Below are 19,298 nucleotides of genomic sequence, written 5' to 3' on the forward strand. Positions count from 1 at the left end.
TCACTCATCCCTGAGTGGCATTTACGTGAGCAATAAACCCCAACCATCCCTTGGATGTAAACCTACACAGGCTCAATCCACTTGGAGTGCCTTAATTTCCCACTGAACCACCAGGCGCCATAATTTGGTTATATGGTTACCACCCACCATAGTAAATGGTTTTCTGGTGTACAGGAAACCATTTGGCTTGTCACTCAGTGTAGAGTCACCCATAGGCAGAAGGAAAAGGCAAGAGAGACAGAGGAGGGAGTGTAAAGTCACCTGTGAGCAGAAGAAAGCATAAAGAATGAAGGAAAGTATGACAGAAGAGGAAGGATAGAAGAGAGGAAAGAATAGACACCCAAAGCAGAAAAAAAAAAAAATCAAGCTAACTCTAGTGGTTACGACGATAGGACAGTTTAAATGTCGCAAAACTTTGATCATGTTTTTCTCTCTCTCTCTCTCTCTCTCTCTTTATTTTTTTTTTATTTATTTTTTTTTGTGGATAGTCCGGTATATTACCAGGGCCTCAAATGTAGCATTTGTAAACCCTTTTAGCATAAGAGCCTCTCCAAGTTGAATAACATTGTCTAGGTAAAAACAGGTATCACAAGATTCAAGGAGTTAACGTGTGTTAAGGTTCAGGGACCAGATTCACTAACACCCTTATGATCACCTCCCTGTCATAACTCAGTTTTTGAACTATAGGAAGAACAAGAGACATAGTAAATTTCTGCATTCTCCTTTCCTCATCCATCCTGGGAAAACAAATCACAGCTATGACAGAGAAGTGATCATTTGTGTAATTGTCGATCTGGGCCCAGATCACACCAGATCTAGTATGCCCCAGCTCATAGGGATATGTATAGCAGGCAGAGGGGAATTTTATCATATCACAACACATTTGACCTTCAGTAGTACAGATAGCATTGTTTGTATTTTCTCAGTTTTGTACTGTATACAGAAAAGTATTAACTCCTTCAGTCCAGTGACATGTTATTCTTGTTACCTGCAGTTGATTTTATTTGGGAGAGCACCCCTTCAGTGAAAAAGATAAATTGCATTTATGTCCAGCTCTTCCAATAAAAAAAAAAGTCTTTTAAAGCTGAATAAAATCATACTCAGGTAGCAAAAGGAAAGAAACTGCATCATTGGTATGAGTGAATTATTAAAGCATTCCCCAGCCATAACCTGTCTTCTCATTCTTCGTTATTTACATCAGGTATGCACTGGAATGCATAGAACAGGGTAGATACTCTCACCAGAGCGATGTGTGGTCCTATGGAGTTACCTGTTGGGAGATGTTTACTCGAGGGCAGTGGCCAACCCTGCCACAGAAACCTGAAGCCCTGATACAGGTAAGAACAGTTGCTTTGGGGATGCTTGTGCCTGTTGTTTTCTTTAATATCCTTCAGTTTCTTGTTTTACATATCACATACATAATCTTCATCACTTGTTTCAGTAATTATGCATCTGTAAAGTGTTAACTTCTGTTCATTTTCACTCATCCCATAATCTTCATTCTTCTTGCATGGTGCTACCATTGCCATCTTGAATGCCCAGCTATAATATTGGACTAAATATGCTGCTAGTCATAAAGTGCAGTGGAAAGTATGAAGGGTCATACTATTGTCTTATCGTACCTGTGAGATACAGGAAATAATACTGCAAAAGGAAAAGGTGGACAAACTACTATATGGGACAAAGGCCTTGCAAAACTCCAAACATTGGTACCAGTAAAAGAATTCCAAGAAATCCGGTTTAACAGACTTAACCCCTCTGTGAGGCAATTCGGAATCCGCAGATATGCCCCGGGAGGCAAAAGTTTCAGGAAATTTGAGAATTCATATTTTTATGATTTATGTGTTTGGGATGATGGATAATGAAGAAATATCAATAAAAATAATAAAATAAATATATTTTACTTACCTATTACTGAAGGTACAGCCGATGAATGCAATATGGATAATCCATGAGGAAGCCACGTATAGTTTGAACACAACATTCTTTTCTTATTAAAAAAACTTATTTCTTGCTTCTGTGTACAATTATTTGCAAAACAGAACTTGTTTCCATATTCAAAAAATTGTAATATCAACTTTTGAACTTTACTTATGCCACCAGTAATCAGAACAGAACTTATTTCCTCTCATTCAATAAAACTTTTCTTCGTGTTCTTATAGTTTGAACAGAACACTCATTCGTTTTTAGACAGACTTATTTCTTGCTTCTGTGTACAATTATTTTCAAAACAAATAATCAAGAATTTCACCATCAAAAAACAGGAGAAAATACTCCATTTCAGAACTGTTTTTGTCTACACCAGCAGCCCTTGTCACTCCACAGTGAGTTGCATCAAATCTATAGCAATTTGGTATGAATCTATCACCATTTCCCCAGATAAACCCAGATCCATCAGCATTACCAGTACCACCAGGCCTATGGGGAGGGTCACACACCCTGGGGTCATCATCAGCATCTTCATCATCACTTAGGTCTGAATCATCATCACTCTCATCACTCATGGGAATAAATCCATCACTGTCACTGTCTGCCATCCCCTCACTGTCACTATCACTCTCCTGGTCATCACTATCGTGCTCTAAACCTGGCGATAACTTACGTTTCACGCCAATACTACTCACTGATACCCCAAAGGTTGATGGAGTTTGTGTATCACTGGCTGAAAATCCTTCAATATCGGTGATGTCATGCACTTCCCTCTCTTCACCGAGTCTACTACTTACTTCAGAGTATTCCAAGTTGCTGTTCAGTTCTGCCATGTCATCTGAAGCCTGTGTTGAGGGCGAAAAATGAAGATTTCCCTCTAACTCCATGATAAACACAATCGTGCTGCCTTAACCCTGCATGTGTGCAGATGTGAAAAAAAATCGGCCACATGTACTGTTATTATAGCATATTTTTGACGCATTTTAGGCATATATTTGTTTTTAGAAAATTATGTTCTGATTTATGAGTCATTTTTAGGTAATTATTTGAGCATAAAATGCGAAAAAAAAAAAAAAATCCACCCCAAAACCCGGTACATTTGTACCAGCAGGTTTGTTTACATATGACGTCAGAGCCCAGACCATTCTGAGTGCAACATGGAAGGTGGGGAGCATCAAACGATGTCACCCGTCGCCTGAGGCTCTTTTACTCATAAGTCCCGACCCAGTATCCATCAAGAGAACCTGTCTTAAGACCCGACCCAGACTTAAAGGGTTAATCCCTTAACCGCGTGGCGTCACTTTCATGATGCTTGGGCACAATGGATCATTCCGCGGGGCGTCACTTTTGTGATTCTGTGTTATTTTGAAATCGCCCGGGCTTTCAAGTGGTGACTTGTATCATCTATCAGTACTGCCAGTGTCCAACAATAGTCAGCGCTGCTAATGTCATCTGTACTCCCATCCATTGTTGACAATTTAGCCATTTTTCCCCGTTCTTGACTCCCTTCCCTACCTCCCCTCCATTACCCTCTCCTCTTGCCTGCCCGGCCACGCCGTGCTACACAAATCTTGCCCAGATTTTTCCACTGATTTCATCCATTGAAATGAGCCCTATACCCTATTCTTATACAAAATAATATATATAAAAAAGTAAAAAGGTAATTGATAGTGCCATACACCTGGAATTGGCTAATTATCACCCGGCAACACCCCACGTGCACTCGTTTGTTAATTTTCCCTGCTTATTTCCTCTTGAAATATGCCGTATGACCTATTCTTGTAATAAAAATATACATAAGAAAGGAAGGGAAAAGCCTAAGTGATATTTACATTCACCTGGAACTACCTAATTTTAATATGTATTGTCTAGATTTCATGCCAATCATTTCATAGCATATAAATTTGCAGCTGTCACCACACTGACATTGTCAACCATTGCCTGCCAATATACGCCACGTCATTCAGTTTAGTGTTGTCTTTCAAGGTGAAACCATGTCGGACCCGCGCCCCTCCATTTCCGCCGCTTCTGCGCCCATTGCAAAGGGCCCTGTGACCTCTACCCCTACTAAACCTCATGTGGGAAGGGGTAAAGGACTAAGTGACTCTGCTATGGAACATGAACTGGCTGATTTATCGATGATAATGATGGATAGTGACTTTGATTTTTCGGGTGAATCGTGTGATAAGCCTGGGGAGGAAATGGTGACAGAAACAGCCAGTACGAATGCTTCAGTGTCCCAAGTTCATCCTGGCTCCAAGGGAAAGGAGCCCTTAGTGCAGCAAGGGAAGGAATTTGGGAAGGGAGTGAAAAGGAGGTGGGTTAGCCCCACAACAATGGCCCCGCCTGACCCAGCCCACCATGAGTCCTGAGGTGAATTACCTCCCCGCTCTCCCAGTCCCACTTCACTAATATCTTCCACTTCTTCAGCAGAAATTTCTCCTGAGTCTTCGTCGTCAGAGTCTCCACCAGCACCTACAGTGAAGGCAGGCCGTAGGGGACGAGGTAAATCCCTTACTCGTCATCAGGGGCGCACCCACGAAATTTCTAAGGGGGGGACCCGTAGTGAAGTGAGGTCAGGTAATCCGATAATTATGGGGAGGTCACATGCAAATTTAGAGTCAGGGAGCTGCTGGCTCATGTGTTACTCTTTGTTTGTCCTTGCCAACTTTCCATGTTTTGCTCTTATTGAAATAAATATATATAAATTTTTAAAGGACCTGGAGAGCTAAGGGGGGGGGCAGGCCTGGTGGCGCCCCCCCCCCTTGGGTGCGCCCCTGCTCGTCGTAAAAGCAGACTAGCTTCTAGAGTAAGGGCTGCTAGTGGTACACAGCAACCTAGGGTCACTCGGAGTGACCTTGAAACGGCCCAGTCTGCCTCACAGCCACCCTCATCCAGCCTAAACCACCACGAGAGGGAACCCTGGACGCCTTCGTGTGGATGGAAGGTTCCAGTTTCATCCCGGAATAACTCCACTTCGACGAGAGTTCCTCTGGGATACAGCCAGCCTTCACTCTTGACGAGGATGCTGAGTGTGTGGACTACCTTTTGGCCTTCCTTGATGATGAAGTCATGCAGCACATATGTGATGAGACCAACAGGTATGAGTCACAACGTGCTGCAAGTGGTGCAGGTGCAGCGAAAATGCAACAGTGGACCGTGCTTGGAATGCAGGAACTGTATGTGTTCCTCGCCCTCATACTTCTCATGTCCCATTCAAGGAAGCATGAGTTGGAAGATTTCTGGTTCATGGAGCCCTTACTACCCTCACCCACGTTAAATAAGTACATGACCAGAGATCGCTTCCATAACATCATGGGAAACCTGCACTTCACCAACAATGATGTACCTTCCCAGACTGACCCACTCTGGAAGATCCGGGAGATTCTGAACAGAATGAAGGATAAATTTATGTAATTCTTTCACCCATTTCAGAAGGTTGTCACGGCTGAATTCTTGGTTCTGTATGAGGTTCATACAGTACATTCCAAGCAAACATCATCGGTTTGGAATCAAGTTCTGTGTACTGTGCGACTGTAAGATGGGGTATAACCTTGACTTTGTCATCTATTCAGCCAGCACTGTCGATCTGGACAAAACATACCCCCTTGGCTTCTCTGGCTGTGTAGTGAAAGTGCTGCTTGAAAGGTATTTTGGTGGGAATCATGTGCTGTATACAGAGAACTATTATATAGCACCAAAACTTGCTAAATGCCTTTCAGAGCATGGCATCGGCTCCTGCGGCACTGTCAAGAATAATCGTGCTAACTTCCAAAAATTCCCTGAGGCAGGAAATTCGCAGGGAGGAAACGTTCACCTACGCAAGTCTGAGAAAATGCTGGCAATTCGGTGGCATGACAAGAGGGTAGTGCACATGCTCAACACCGTACACAAGGGGGAACTGAAAGACAGTGGGAAGGTCGACTGTAGGACAGGCGAACCTGTGATGAAACCTGATGCTGTCATCGACTACAATATCAACATGTGGCTGGTGGACAAGTCTGACATGATTGGAGAGATCGACTGCCTCAGGAAGAATACTAGGTGGTACAGGAAAGTGTTTCTGCATCTCATTGACATGGCGATGCTGAACGCCTTCATCCTCTACAAGATGAAGGTAATGCCACCCAAGTACTTCTCCCTGAGGTTGTTCGCCAGGACTTGTGTTCAGCAGCTGCTTGACAGGTATGGTAGGGAGACAGCAAGAGCTCCAAGGAGCCATTCTGTTAGACTTCCTAACAAACTTGAGCAGAGGGTGTACATGGATCGGCACAGATTGGTGCAAATGCCTGCCACAAAGAAGAGGAAGGCTGCAATCTGCAGGTGCAAGGTGTGTGCACATACCACCAGACACACACCTGAGCACAAACGCACCTCTTAGCAGTGCGCTGAGTGCCAGGTTCCCCTCCGAGTAACCTGCTTTTTTGATCACCACAGCCTGAAGCATTTCTAAAACAGTGACAAGTGGAAATGTAAATAATGTGTAAATAGCAAGTGAAAGCAATGGATGTAAATATGACTGAACAGTGGAATATAGTTTTATAAGTCACTGCAAGTGACAGTGCATAACATAGTGTAAATAAAATAGAAGTGTAAATAATGTAAATACAATAAAAAATGTAAACAGAAATGTAAATAATTAGTAATATATGAATATGAGTACAAATACTTGAAGTAATGACAGTGAAAGTGAAAGCTTCGCCCTCTATGTAGTTTACTGAAAGAGAAAGTGAATGTCTGAAGTGAAAATAAACTACTGTTCTGAAGTAAACTTATGGATAAATACAGTAGATATATATAAGTGTAATACAGTACTAGGAATATAAAGTGTGGGTGTGTTTATGAATAATAAGTGACAGAATACCAGCGGGGACCGAGCGCGGGTGGGAAGCTGGTACTCGCTCGTAATTTACATTGCTTTCACAGTGTTTTTTTTTTTTGGAGAATGGATTCCACACTACTTGAAAATCATAGAATAGTGTTTCTAGTGATAATATCAGGCTGTGGTAATCATATTACGGGGTGTCAGAAAGTGTAAAGTGGAGACTTCTTTACCCAACTTCAGAAGTCTCCACAGGTCCTACAGTAGTCAACGAAGGCTCAACAAACATCCCAGGAGAATATGTGCCATATGCATATATAATTATAATATTCTAGGACTAATAATAGATTTTTGGCAAATATTTTTAAAAAATCAGTCGGAGCGCGATTATCTCAGCGAGACATGCAGGGACCGCTTCCGACATCCCTGCGGTTAAGGGGTTAAGATGAGAGTGACTAGCCTTACTCATCTTTAAGTGGCATTATGTGGGCCATAAACCCCAACCACCCCTTGGATAGAAGTCTACACAGGCTCAATTCGATTGGAGCACCTAATTGCCCACTAAACCACTATCAGTCTTTATACCTAGGCTGCTTCCCCCAAGGAAAGGGAAGTAGCCGAGACACGACGACACACTCCCAATTTACTCATCCACTCGAACATATTCATTCGCATCTTAGCCCCAAAGGAGAGAAGGGACAGATCCTCACTGCACCACACTGCACGAGGGTCAATTGCACAGTGCAATCAGTGACATCCACAGCAGGGCCCGACAGCAGAGCTGGTTTACCCCTACCACATCATAATGGACCCATCCCCTTACCCGCACCTGACCTGATCAGACAAAATGCAGGAGAATATCCCCCAAGAGCTGCATCATCATTTATTCATTCACAATTTCTCTCCATTCATTTCTATCATGCACAGCCACTCTTCCTTGCTCAACAGACATCCCTCTCGCATCCAATGCTCTCTTCACACTGTCCATCCATCCTATTCATGGTCTTCCTCTCTGCCTTACAGCTCTCACATCAGATCTAGTTATCTTTTCATCAATTTCTCATTATCCATTCTCTCCATATGTTCAAACCATCGCAACACCCTCTGCTCAACTCGATCAGTTATCTACAGAACAACCCCAGTTCTCCTTCGCACTTCATTATTTCTCACTCGATCCATAAACGTCATTCCACACATACTCCTCAGACACCTCATCTCCATTACATTCGAACTTTTCCTCTCTGCTACACCCATATTCCATGCTTCAGCCCCGTATGATGCAGTTGGTACCACAGCACCCTCATACAGTCTTCTCTTTATATTCATTCTAAGCAAATGACATCTAAACACTTTTTTTCATTCCTCCCAGCACCTTTCCTACTTCATTCATTCTAAACTTCACTTCTGCATTTATTCTTCCATCCACAGCAACATGTGACCCTAAATACTTAAAACACTCACCTCCTCAAGCAACTCACCATTCAAAACTATATTCATCCTTCTACCATCAACCAACCTCATACACTTAATCACTTTACTCTTATTCTCATTTACTTTCACTTCCCTCCATTCACACACCCTTCCAAACTCCTCTACCAACTGTCTCAATCTCTCCTCTGAATCAGCTTCAAGTGCAGTATCATCCGCAAACAGCAGCTGCTTCAGATTCCACTCTCTACCGTCAACATTCACCAAACTCAGACCTCCACCTAACACTCTTGCATTCACCTACCTTACAGCACCATCCATATAAATATTAAACAACCAAAGCGACATCACATGTCCCTGCCGCAGCCCCGCTCTCACAGGGAACCAATCACTCACAGTATGTCCCACTCTTACACACGCTCTACTATTTACATCAAAACTTTTCACTCCTTTTAGTAACCTACCTTCAAGTCCATACAATCTTAAAACAGTCCACAAAGCCTCCCTATTAGTTCTGTCATACGCTTCTCTAAATCCATGACCACCCAAAACACATCCTTACCTTTTGCTAAATACTTTTCACACATCTGTCTCACAGCAAACACCTGATCCACACATCCCCTCCCTCTCCAAAAGCCACACTGCTCCTCACCAATCACTTCCTCTGTACCCGCTCTAACTCTTTTAATTAATACTCTACCATACACCTTACCTGCAACACTCAACAGACTTATACCCCCAAAGCTAATACATTCAAACTCATCACCCTTACCTTTATACATCAGGACCACACAAGCACTTGCCCAGTCAACTGGCACCGTACCTTGCACAAAGCACACATTCAACAATCTTACTAACCAGTCAACAAGAGTCGCTCCACCACCTTTCAGGCATTCCACAGCACAGCCATCCATACCTGCAGCTTTGCCTGTTTTCATCTCCGTTACTGCCTCCTGCACTTCCTCCATCATGATCAAAGAATCATTCAACTCTCCCAGCACATTTATTCCTTGCACCCTTCCCTCTGCCACAACCTCAGCCTCCCTTTTCTCCTCTACATTTAACAATCTTTCAAAGTACTCCACCCATCTCTTCCTTACTGTATCCATCTCAATTAACATCCTTCCATCCTCTGCTTTTGCTCGCTCTTCCTTCCCAGACTCTCCCTTTCGCACCCTTTTCACCTCCTTCCAAATCATTTTCTTATTCTGCTGAAAATTCTCAGTCAACCGCCTACCCCACCTCTCATCTGCTGCCACTTTAGATACCTCTCACATGACACCTCATCCTTCCTCTGCAGCCACGCTTCTTATGCACATCTCTTCTCAGCCACAGCCATACTTACTTCCTCACACCACCATTCATTTCCCTTTCTTACACCACCACCCACTCATCTCACACCACACACCTCTTCTGCATGTCCCACCACAGCACTCTAAAACAACTGCCATTCCTCCTCCACACTGCCATTTTCCTGATCTTTCACTGCGTTCCACTCATCTTTCAATTTCCCCTGATACTCTATCATTTTCTCTCTTCTATCCAACTCATTCACTTTCAAAACCTCCCTGCCACACCTAACTCTCTTAGCTCTCACCCATCACTTTCCTACTGTCAACTTTCCCTCCACCAGGTATTGGTCAGACATATTTCCACCCTCCCCTCTCAAAACTATCACATCCAACAATCTTCCCATTACATTCCTGGACACAACCACATATGCCCTATCAACAACCCTTCCACCCTCCTTTCTCACCCACGTATACAGAACTTATAAATATCTTTCTTCTCAAACAAGGTACAGTATTTCCAATCACCATCTCTCGCTCAATGCACATCCCGATCATTCGTTCCCCATTTTCATTTCTTCCAGGCACACCATGCATACCAACTACACCTTCAACTGCTACATTTCCCACTCTATCATTCAGATCTCCCATCATTACCACATTCACATTCGCTCCAAAACTCTGCAGACACTCATCAGCATCATTCGAAAAGACTTCCTCTCTTCTTCATCCCTTTCGCTACCAGGCCCATATGCACTCACGAATAACCACAACTCAGGTTCAAATTTCACTTTCACCCACATTAATCTCAATGACACTTCCTTCCATTCAGTCACACAGTGCTGTACTTCTGGACTCACTAACAAGGCCACACCTTTTCTTGCCCTTCCTCTATCAACACCTGAGAATCTTCCATTCACACTTCCAGACTTAGCCTCACCTTTCCCTTTAATCTTTGTTTCACTCAGAGCTAACACATCCAACTTTTTTTTTCACAAACATTCTCCCAACCTTCTCCTTTTTAGCCTCAGTCATTCTACATCGACACACATTCACAGACCCAATCTTCGGGGTACGGGGATAACTCAATCCCCCATCCCTTTCTATGGCCTGTCTTTTTTCAGGAACTACAAAACAGAGGAGGGGGACCCTAATCCCCTCACCCTGCCCCTTTTAGTCACCTTTTATGACAAGCATGGAATACGGTGGGAGAATTCTTCCTGACACAACCTGGCCGCAAAGTAGTAGTATTATTGCGGGCTCATGGCCTTTGGTTCCTTCTTCCTCTCAACAACAAAAAAAAAAAAAAAAAAAAAAAAAAAACATTGCGGCCAGATTGTGTTCCCTCTGCCACCAGGTGCCATATCTGGTTATATGGTTACCACCCAGCATAGTAAATGGTTTCCTGGTGTACAGATAACCACTTGGATTGTCACTCAAGTGTAGAGTCACCCATACGCAGAAGGAAGAGGAAAGAATGGAGGAAAGAAGTCAGAAGAGGGAGTGTAAAATCACTCGTAGGCAGAAGGAAGAGGAAAGAAAAAAGAAAAGAAAGGCAGAAGAGGAAAGATGGAAGAGAGGAAAGTTCAGATACCCAAAGCAGCACTACATCCAGTGAGTGCATGGTGAGCACCCCCACCTATATATATATAAAAAGTAACCGACCTTAGGCTTTAAATGTCAGGACCAACTTGCCTAGCCCCAGGTTTCTACCCTCCTTATGGAGTGACATAGGATTGGATGATGGATGTATATAATATATATATATATATATACAGGTAATCCCTTAATTCACGCGAGGGTTACATTCCCAGACACTTCGCATATGTGGTAAATTCGCGTATACGTTCTGCCCATGTGTGCACGTAATTATGCACGTGTATTAAGTATATTACATCTGAATAATCTGTTTATGCACTACATACACCTTATAAATTAGCATAAAGTATGAAAAACAACGAAAATGTAAGAAATTTAACACTGAAAGCCGACAAGCACAGGCGTAGGTGGAGACACTTTACCAGTCTTGTGCACTAGCCCTCATAGCCTCCCGTATGCTACATTCTGCCTTCCTTATTGTATGAACAGTTGACTTATTCATCCCAAACTTACGGTTCCGAGACAATTCACAGGCGTAGGTGGAGACACTTTAGCACAGTCTTGTGCAGTAGCCCTCACTGCCTTCCATATGCTACGTTCTGCCTTCTTTATTTTACGAACAGTTGACTCATTCACCCCAAACATACGGTTCTGAGACAATTCACCGTCAAAACATGGATGATTCCCCGTCAGGACAATTTGCACCCTGAATGATTCCCCGTCATTCTATAAATATACTTATTACTGATTAATTAATACTTTAATAACTAATTTTCAGGGGGATTTTATAACTCATATAAGTAAAAAACAAGTGTACTGTACTTGCTAAATAAACTGGTATGTAAATAAATGACGGGGAATCGTCCTGACGACAAATTGTCGCCGACATTCCTTCCCTAAGTTTGTCCAACACTTTAATTTTCTCTGTCAGCGACATCACTTTACGAGTCCGTTTTGGTGTGTTACCAGATGCATCACTAGCACTATGCTTAGGCCCCATGTTGGCAAACAAGGCAAGCAATCACTGGAAGGCAGAAAAATAAGCCACAAATAACGATTCATGAGTCACGCATGGTTCGACCGTCGGATTCAAACTGACTGTGTGGTGCATGGTAGACCTCCCTCCCACACACACACACACACACACACACACACACGAGCGAACAGCCAGAGCGAGCAGACGTCCCAGCCATCGCGCGAACCTTGAGTAATTTTCAGGAATTTTGTCCGTCCTGTCTCCTAAGGTCTTGTTTTAAATTTAAAATCAATCAATCAATCATTTCCTGTGGCACCCTCGGGATGCATAGGGCCTCGATGAACTCACACCACCACATCCTATCTTGTGCTAACTCCTCAAGATCTCCCCAACACTCATCTCCAGCTTCCCGTCTCATTGTCCTCACCCAATGCCTCTTTTGGCCTTCCTCTACCTCTCCTACCAGGTGCCACCCACCCTGGTGTACCTCGTACTATTCCCTGTCTCCTATACACATGTCCTAGCCACTTCCATCGTGAGAATCTAACATATTCATCGATCGGCTGCACTCCCGTTATTTCTCTAATTCTACTATTTGGTATCCTTTCCCACCACTTAACTCCTAATATTCTTCTAAGTGCTTTATTTTCAAACACCAAGAATTTATTTTCCATAGTCACTGTGCTGTACCAAGACTCGTGTCCATAAATTAAGATACTCCCTAACCATTACCTTATAAAGTTTGATTTTGTATGCACAGAGAAATTGTTATTATTCCAAATATTTTTAAGCATTCTATTGCCTGATTAGCCTTCTTTAACCTTTTCCTCTAATTCAAAGTTCAAAGAACCATCCTTGGCTAAATAAGTACCTAAATATTTAAACCTATCAACTTGCTTTACAACCATACCTCCAGTTACACATTCCTGCGCATTTTCCATATTCATATTGATTATTTCAGTTTTTCCACAATTAATAACCAAACCCACCTTTGCGACCTTCACTCACCAAACAGTCCAACACTCTCTGCATCTCTTCTGGCCCATCACAAATCAAAACTATATCATCTGCATAATCTAAATCCAAAAGTTTCCTGTTCTCTCCCCAAAGTACACCTGCACCGGTTTCTGTTCCAACCCGTTTTCATAATGTAATCAATGACCAATATAAATAGTAAAGGCGATAGAACACCACCTTGAATTACTCCGGACTTGACTTCAAACGAATCACTCAGACAACCATCAACCATCACTTTACAAAATGTGTCCTCATGCATGTTCATAATGACCCTCACAAACTCCTCTGGTATTCCATAATGTCTCATGATCTTCCCCATAGACTCTCTCAAAACACTATCAAAAGCCTTTTCAAAATCAACAAAACAAAGACTTAACGGTACTCTCATTTCATTAACTTGCTGCATCAAATGCCTAACTATAAAGATCTGATCATTGCAACCACGTCCCTTTCTAAAACCAGCCTGTTCATCCCTCAGAATACCCTCAACCACCGCTCCAACCTATTTAACAACACTCTACTGAAAACTTTCAAAGCTATCGGTGACAAAGAGATTCCCCTCCAATTACCACATTCACTCAGGTCTCCTTTCTTCGGAACTTTAACAATTACACCATTCTTCCAAACTGATGGTAGTAACCCCGTCACCCATATCTTATTGAATAGCTTGGTCAAGATCATTATTAATCTATCCCCCTCCACTTTAAACATTTCCGAAATAAACCATCCTCCCCTGGTGCCTTATTATTCTTTAACTGTTTTACTGCTTTCTCCACTTCTGCAAGCCTCAACTCTCCTGTTTCTATATTTAAATCTTCCTGAGCAGACGGTATATCCTCTTCTGTTGGTACTGGTCTATTAAGAACTGTCTCAAAATGCTCTTTCCATCTATTTTTAATATCTCCATCTTTGGTCAATAAATTTCCTTCCCTGTCTCTAATTGGTATTTCATGCGTTACCTGCATTACCACTCAGTTCTCTAATCGATTCATATGCTATTCTTTGACTCTGTCCATCATTTTTGTTTATTAGGATTTCAGTCTCTGCAACCTTTTCATCCACACATCTTCTTTATCTCTCCTAGCTAACCTTCTTACTTCTGAATTCAAACTCCAGTAAGCAGCTCTTGCTAATTCAATCTCTCGTTCATCAACGCATTGCATCCTCACTCCTCAATTTAGCCTCACCTCTCTTTTTATCATATCCTACGTTTCCCTCTGATATCCATTTCTTTCTCCTGAATCTATATCTCCTTCCAATCGTACATTCAGCAGTCTCATGCAAAACTTGTTCACATCCTCCCACATCTCATCTACACTTCTCTCCCTCTTCCAATGTTTCCAACACCAAAACCTATTTCTGCATTCTAATCTGAATTCCTCCTTTTCTTCTCTTTCTCTTCTAAGCTTAACAATATCGTATCTACCAACACCAGATTTTTCCTTCTTCTGATTTTTAAGTTTAAACCTTATTTTTGCAATGCTGAGTTGATGGTCACTACCAATATCCGCTCCCCGTTTAACATGAACATCTAGCAGAGAACTTCTATGCCTCCTACTGATAGCGATGTGATCAATCTGATTTTTATATTTTCCACACGGCGACACCCAAGTTGTCTTGTGTATATTGCAAATGCTGAAAGAGTGTGCCCCGATGACTAAGTCATTTGCTAGACAGAAGCTTCCAAACCTCACTCCGTTTTCACTCATCCTACTACCAACTCCCATCTTACCCATACATGCCTCAAATCCCTCATTTGAACAGCCCATTACTGCATTAAAGTCTCCAACACAGATCAAAACATCATGTCTAGGTACCCTTCCTACTCCTTCTTGCAACTTTTCATAAAATGTGTCTTTCCTTTCATCGAGTGCATCATTAGTAGGTGCATAACACACAAACAGACTGATGTTGCCATGATTTGATTTAAACCGTGCGTATAGCAATCGCTCATCTATAGGATCCCACTCACATAAAGCCTTATTTGCTTTACAACCCAGCAACAATCCTACTCCCTGATAATGCATTCCGTCCTGTCGGCCAGATATCAATAAACGTATACCATCCTCCAAATCCAACTTATCGACTCCAGTTAATCTAGTTTCTGTCAGAGCACAAATATCAAGTCCGTAATTTTGAAAACCTTCACTAACTCATCGATTTTACCGTCATGATTTAGCGTTCTCACATTCCAGTTACCAATTTTAATTGTATTTTTTGCATTGACAAAGGAATTAGATTGTAACTGAGGCAACCGTGAGATTCTTAGCACCCCCTGCCCATTTAAGGGCTGCACGGGACTGGGGGCCATTATTGTTCTTTCCGAGTCCATCAAGGTTTCTTTGGCTAACTTCCTGAACACCTCGCCATTGTGTTGCAGTCGCAGTAGGCAGCTAACTTGCCTGATTGCCCACACCCGAAAGACCCAGCTATGCTGTAGCCAGTCACGTGCCGGCATGCTTCCCAGCCATTTCACTCTCAAGGAGTTCCTCTGCCTGAGAAAGCAACCACCCCCCTGCTCCCGAGGGCTTTTGATCTGTGTAGGTAGAGGGCGATCACTCCCTCACTAGCCATATACAGTGTATATACAGTGTATAGGCTACACTCACCGTATATGTATAGGCTACACTCACCACAATGTAAAGATTTATTGGCTAGAGTATACATGAATGTTTGTAGTATTTTTCGGTAACAGCTGTTTTGGTACTTTAACCAACATCAAACATGGCCGAAAATGTAAACATTGAGGGACTCGAATTTCCAGGATTTGATAGAAATACCAATGTCATGGATCTGGTTAAAACATTGATTATGAGGATTAGTGAACTTGAAAAGAAAGTAGAGAATCTAGTGATAAAGGACGTGTCTGAAAATACGGAGACTACTATACAGAGTCTGATCCAGTCCAATGAGACAGCGAATGAGGTGATTAGAAATTTGAAGCGTGAAAATGTCGAATTGAGGAGGAAACTAGAAGAGAGTACTAATAAAACGGAGAAGGTGAGTAGTATATTAGAAGAGCATAAGACAAAATGGGCACACGTAGAAGATGAACAGAAAGAAGTGGTCAGCTTAAGAGAAATCATCCAGGAAGAAAGGGAAATGAACAAGAAAAAAATGGAAGAAAATGTAGTGAAAATACTGAAGAAAAAAGAGAAAATAGTGAGAGAATCTGTAGAAAGGAACAGATGTGTGGTAATATTTGGAAACAGGGAAGAGGAAGAAAAGGTTAGGTTCGTGAGACTCGAGAGAGACCCGAACTTGGTGAGAGGAATGTTAGGCAAGATTGACCCCGAAGGAGACAAGTGGGTAAAAGAAATTGAGGAAGTAAGGAGGATAGGGCCTTATAAGAAAGGGGAAACAAGACCAATGAGAGTCAAGTTTACATCAGAAAGTGTAGTAAATGATATACTTAAAGTGACCTGGAAATTAAGCAAAGAGGCAGGGATGGAAAATATAATAATAAGAAAAGACTTGAATGAAGAAGAAAGAGAAGTTCTGAAATCATTGAAGGAACAAGTAAAGGAAAAAATGATAAGAGGACAGAGGAAGAATGTAATACTTTTTTTTGGAGAGTGATGGATATGAAAGTAAGGAAGTGGTATGTGAGAAAATAGAAGTGAAGGAAACTAAGGGGGATGGCTATGAAAGATCAGAAACTGAGGAAGTGGTACCGACGGAGAGAACGAGAGAAGAGGGTATAGAAAACATCAAAAATAATTTGAAGGTGATATATACTAATGTTGATGGTTTAATATCGGCAAGTCTTGAAATTAACGATTTCTTGAGAGAACATGAACCTGATGTCATGTGCTTTGTAGAGACTAAATTAAGAGAAGATATTGATGTTCATTTGGGAGACAGTATATATAAACTGTGGAGAAGAGACAGAAAAGAAAAAATGGGAGGAGGAGCAATGATAGCTGTGAAGAACAGCATAAATGTAGATACCGTGGAAATGGGAGAAGGCAGGGCTGAAGTGATATATATGAAATTAGAAACTGGAGAGAACGTCATGAGAGATATGGCGGTAGTGTATGTTCCCCCTAAGACGAGAGCATGGAATGATGACGAATGCCAAGAGATGTTGTCAGATATGGCTAGTTATTTTTTTTATTTATTTATTTTTTTTCGTTTTTTTGTTTTTAAAGGCTCCAACATGCTTGCATGTGTCGGCCTTGGTCACCTAATGGTGGCTCTCCATGCTGCACGATCCATTGCAGCCTCCCTGTTCAGTCCCTTAACCCTAAGGTCACACTTAATGACCTTGTCCCATGTCTTTCTCGGTCTACCCCTCATATTTACAAAAAATAATTGAGAAAAGCAACAAGATAATTTTCGTGGGTGACTTCAAATGTAAAGAGGTGAACTGGGAGGAATGGGACTCAGGAGGCAGCGAGGATTCGTGGGGCACTATGTTATTAAATATAATAATGAATAATGTGATGACGCAATGGGTCAAAGAAGAGACATGGTTCCGAGGTGAGGACACACCAGCAAGGTTAAATTTACTGTTTACCAAAGAACCCGTTGTAATAGAATCATTGAAATATTTCTGTCCCATAGGAAAAAGTGATCATGTGGTCATTGAGTTCCAGATCATAATAGGGAACGTCGAGCCAAGAGACGAGCTGCATAGACAGGGAAGATACAACTTTGGGAAAGCAAATTTTACAGGATTGAGAAAATTTTTTGAAGATGCAGATTGGAGAAAATTCAGAGAAACAAGAGAGATACAGAGGAAGTGGGATATTTTTCTAGATTATAATTTGGGAGTGGAAAAATTTGTACCAAGAGTAATAGGGAAAGAAAACAGGAAAAAGGAGTGGTTTAATAGAAGGTGTATGATAGCAAAAAAAGAGTGAGATAAGGCATGGAACAACTGGAGAAAGAGAGGTAACAACAGAACAAAGGAAGAATATAAAAGAATTAGAAATTAATACACAAGAATACGTAGAGAAGAAGAAAGGAAATTTGAAAAAGGTATGATAGACAAATGCAAGGATGAACCCAAACTGTTTTATAGATTTGTTAATGGCAAACTGAAACAAAAGGAAGGAATCACCAAACTGAAAGTAGAAGGAGAGGTCTATACAGATGCAGCAGTACTAGCAGAAATAATGAACAAATGTTTCCAATCGGTTTTCACTAATGAAAAAGAGTTTTTGGAAAGGGAGAGAGTGATTAGAAATGTACCAGTGATATTAGATATAAAAGTGGAGGTACAGGAAGTGTATAAATTACTGGAAACTCAAGATGCAAAGAAAGCCCCAGGACCTGATGGAATTTCTAATTGGGTACTGAAGGAATGCAGAGAACAACTGGCAGATAAAATTCACAGTTTAATCGTGTGTTCTCTGGAAGAGGGGAAAGTGCCACAAGAATGGAAGTGGGCAAATGTGGTACCAATTTACAAGGGAGGAAACAGGGAAGAACCCCTGAATTATAGACCAGTGTCTCTAACCAGCATGGTCGCAAAATTGTGTGAGAGAATCCTGAAAGAGAGATGGATATAATATCTGGAAGAGATGAATATTTTGGCTGAATGTCAGTTTGGATTCAGAAGTTGAAGGTCATGTGTTTCCAACTTGTTGAGCTTTTACTCAAGAGCTATTGACATGGTACAGGAGAGAGATGGTTGGGTGGATTGTGTGTACTTAGAGAAGGCCTTTGACAAGGTACCTAATAAGAGACTAATGTGGAAACTAGAATGTATAGGAGGACTGAAGGGGAAACTCCTGGAATAGATGAGAGACTTTTTGAGAGACAGACAAATGAGGACAGTAATAAAGGATAGGATGTCTGGATGGAGGGAAGTAACAAGTGGAGTCCCTCAAGGCTCGGTGTTGGCGCCAGTAATGTTCCTGATTTACGTAAATGATATGGTACATGGAGTGAACAGTTATGCAAGTCTGTTTGCTGATGATGTAAAGAGCTTGAGAAAGGTAGAGGTTGAGGAGGATTGTAAAATGCTGCAGGAGGATCTGGATAGGATACATGATTGGAGCCAGATGTGGGAAATGAAATGTAAAATATTGGAAATGGGTAAAAGTACCAGGAGGCCATCACAGAATTATTCGTTGGGTAATGAATTAATCACAAAAATGATAGAAGAGAAAGATTTGGGAGTGCTGGTCCAAGATAGTTTGTTACCAGAAAAGCACATTAACAAGATAGTTGGAGAGACTTATAAACTCTTGACTAACATAAGAGTTGCATTTCATTATATGGATGAGGA

At 41.7% G+C, this 19,298-nt stretch overlaps 1 protein-coding gene across 1 annotated transcript in view; it reads left to right on the forward strand.

The window, feature by feature from the left end:
* hop (tyrosine-protein kinase hopscotch) overlaps positions 1-19,298 on the forward strand; it is a 271,133-nt gene that overhangs the window by 237,786 nt on the left and 14,049 nt on the right. The window contains exon 21 of the mRNA XM_080275140.1: positions 1,202-1,337. Coding sequence (XP_080131266.1) covers positions 1,202-1,337 — 136 coding nt within the window. The remainder of the gene's footprint in view (positions 1-1,201; positions 1,338-19,298) is intronic.

The sequence above is a fragment of the Coenobita brevimanus genome, chromosome 60, assembly GCF_032717465.1.
Source record: "Coenobita brevimanus isolate Jiangsu-jjx chromosome 60, ASM3271746v2, whole genome shotgun sequence".
Classification (NCBI taxonomy): Eukaryota; Metazoa; Arthropoda; class Malacostraca; order Decapoda; family Coenobitidae; genus Coenobita; species Coenobita brevimanus.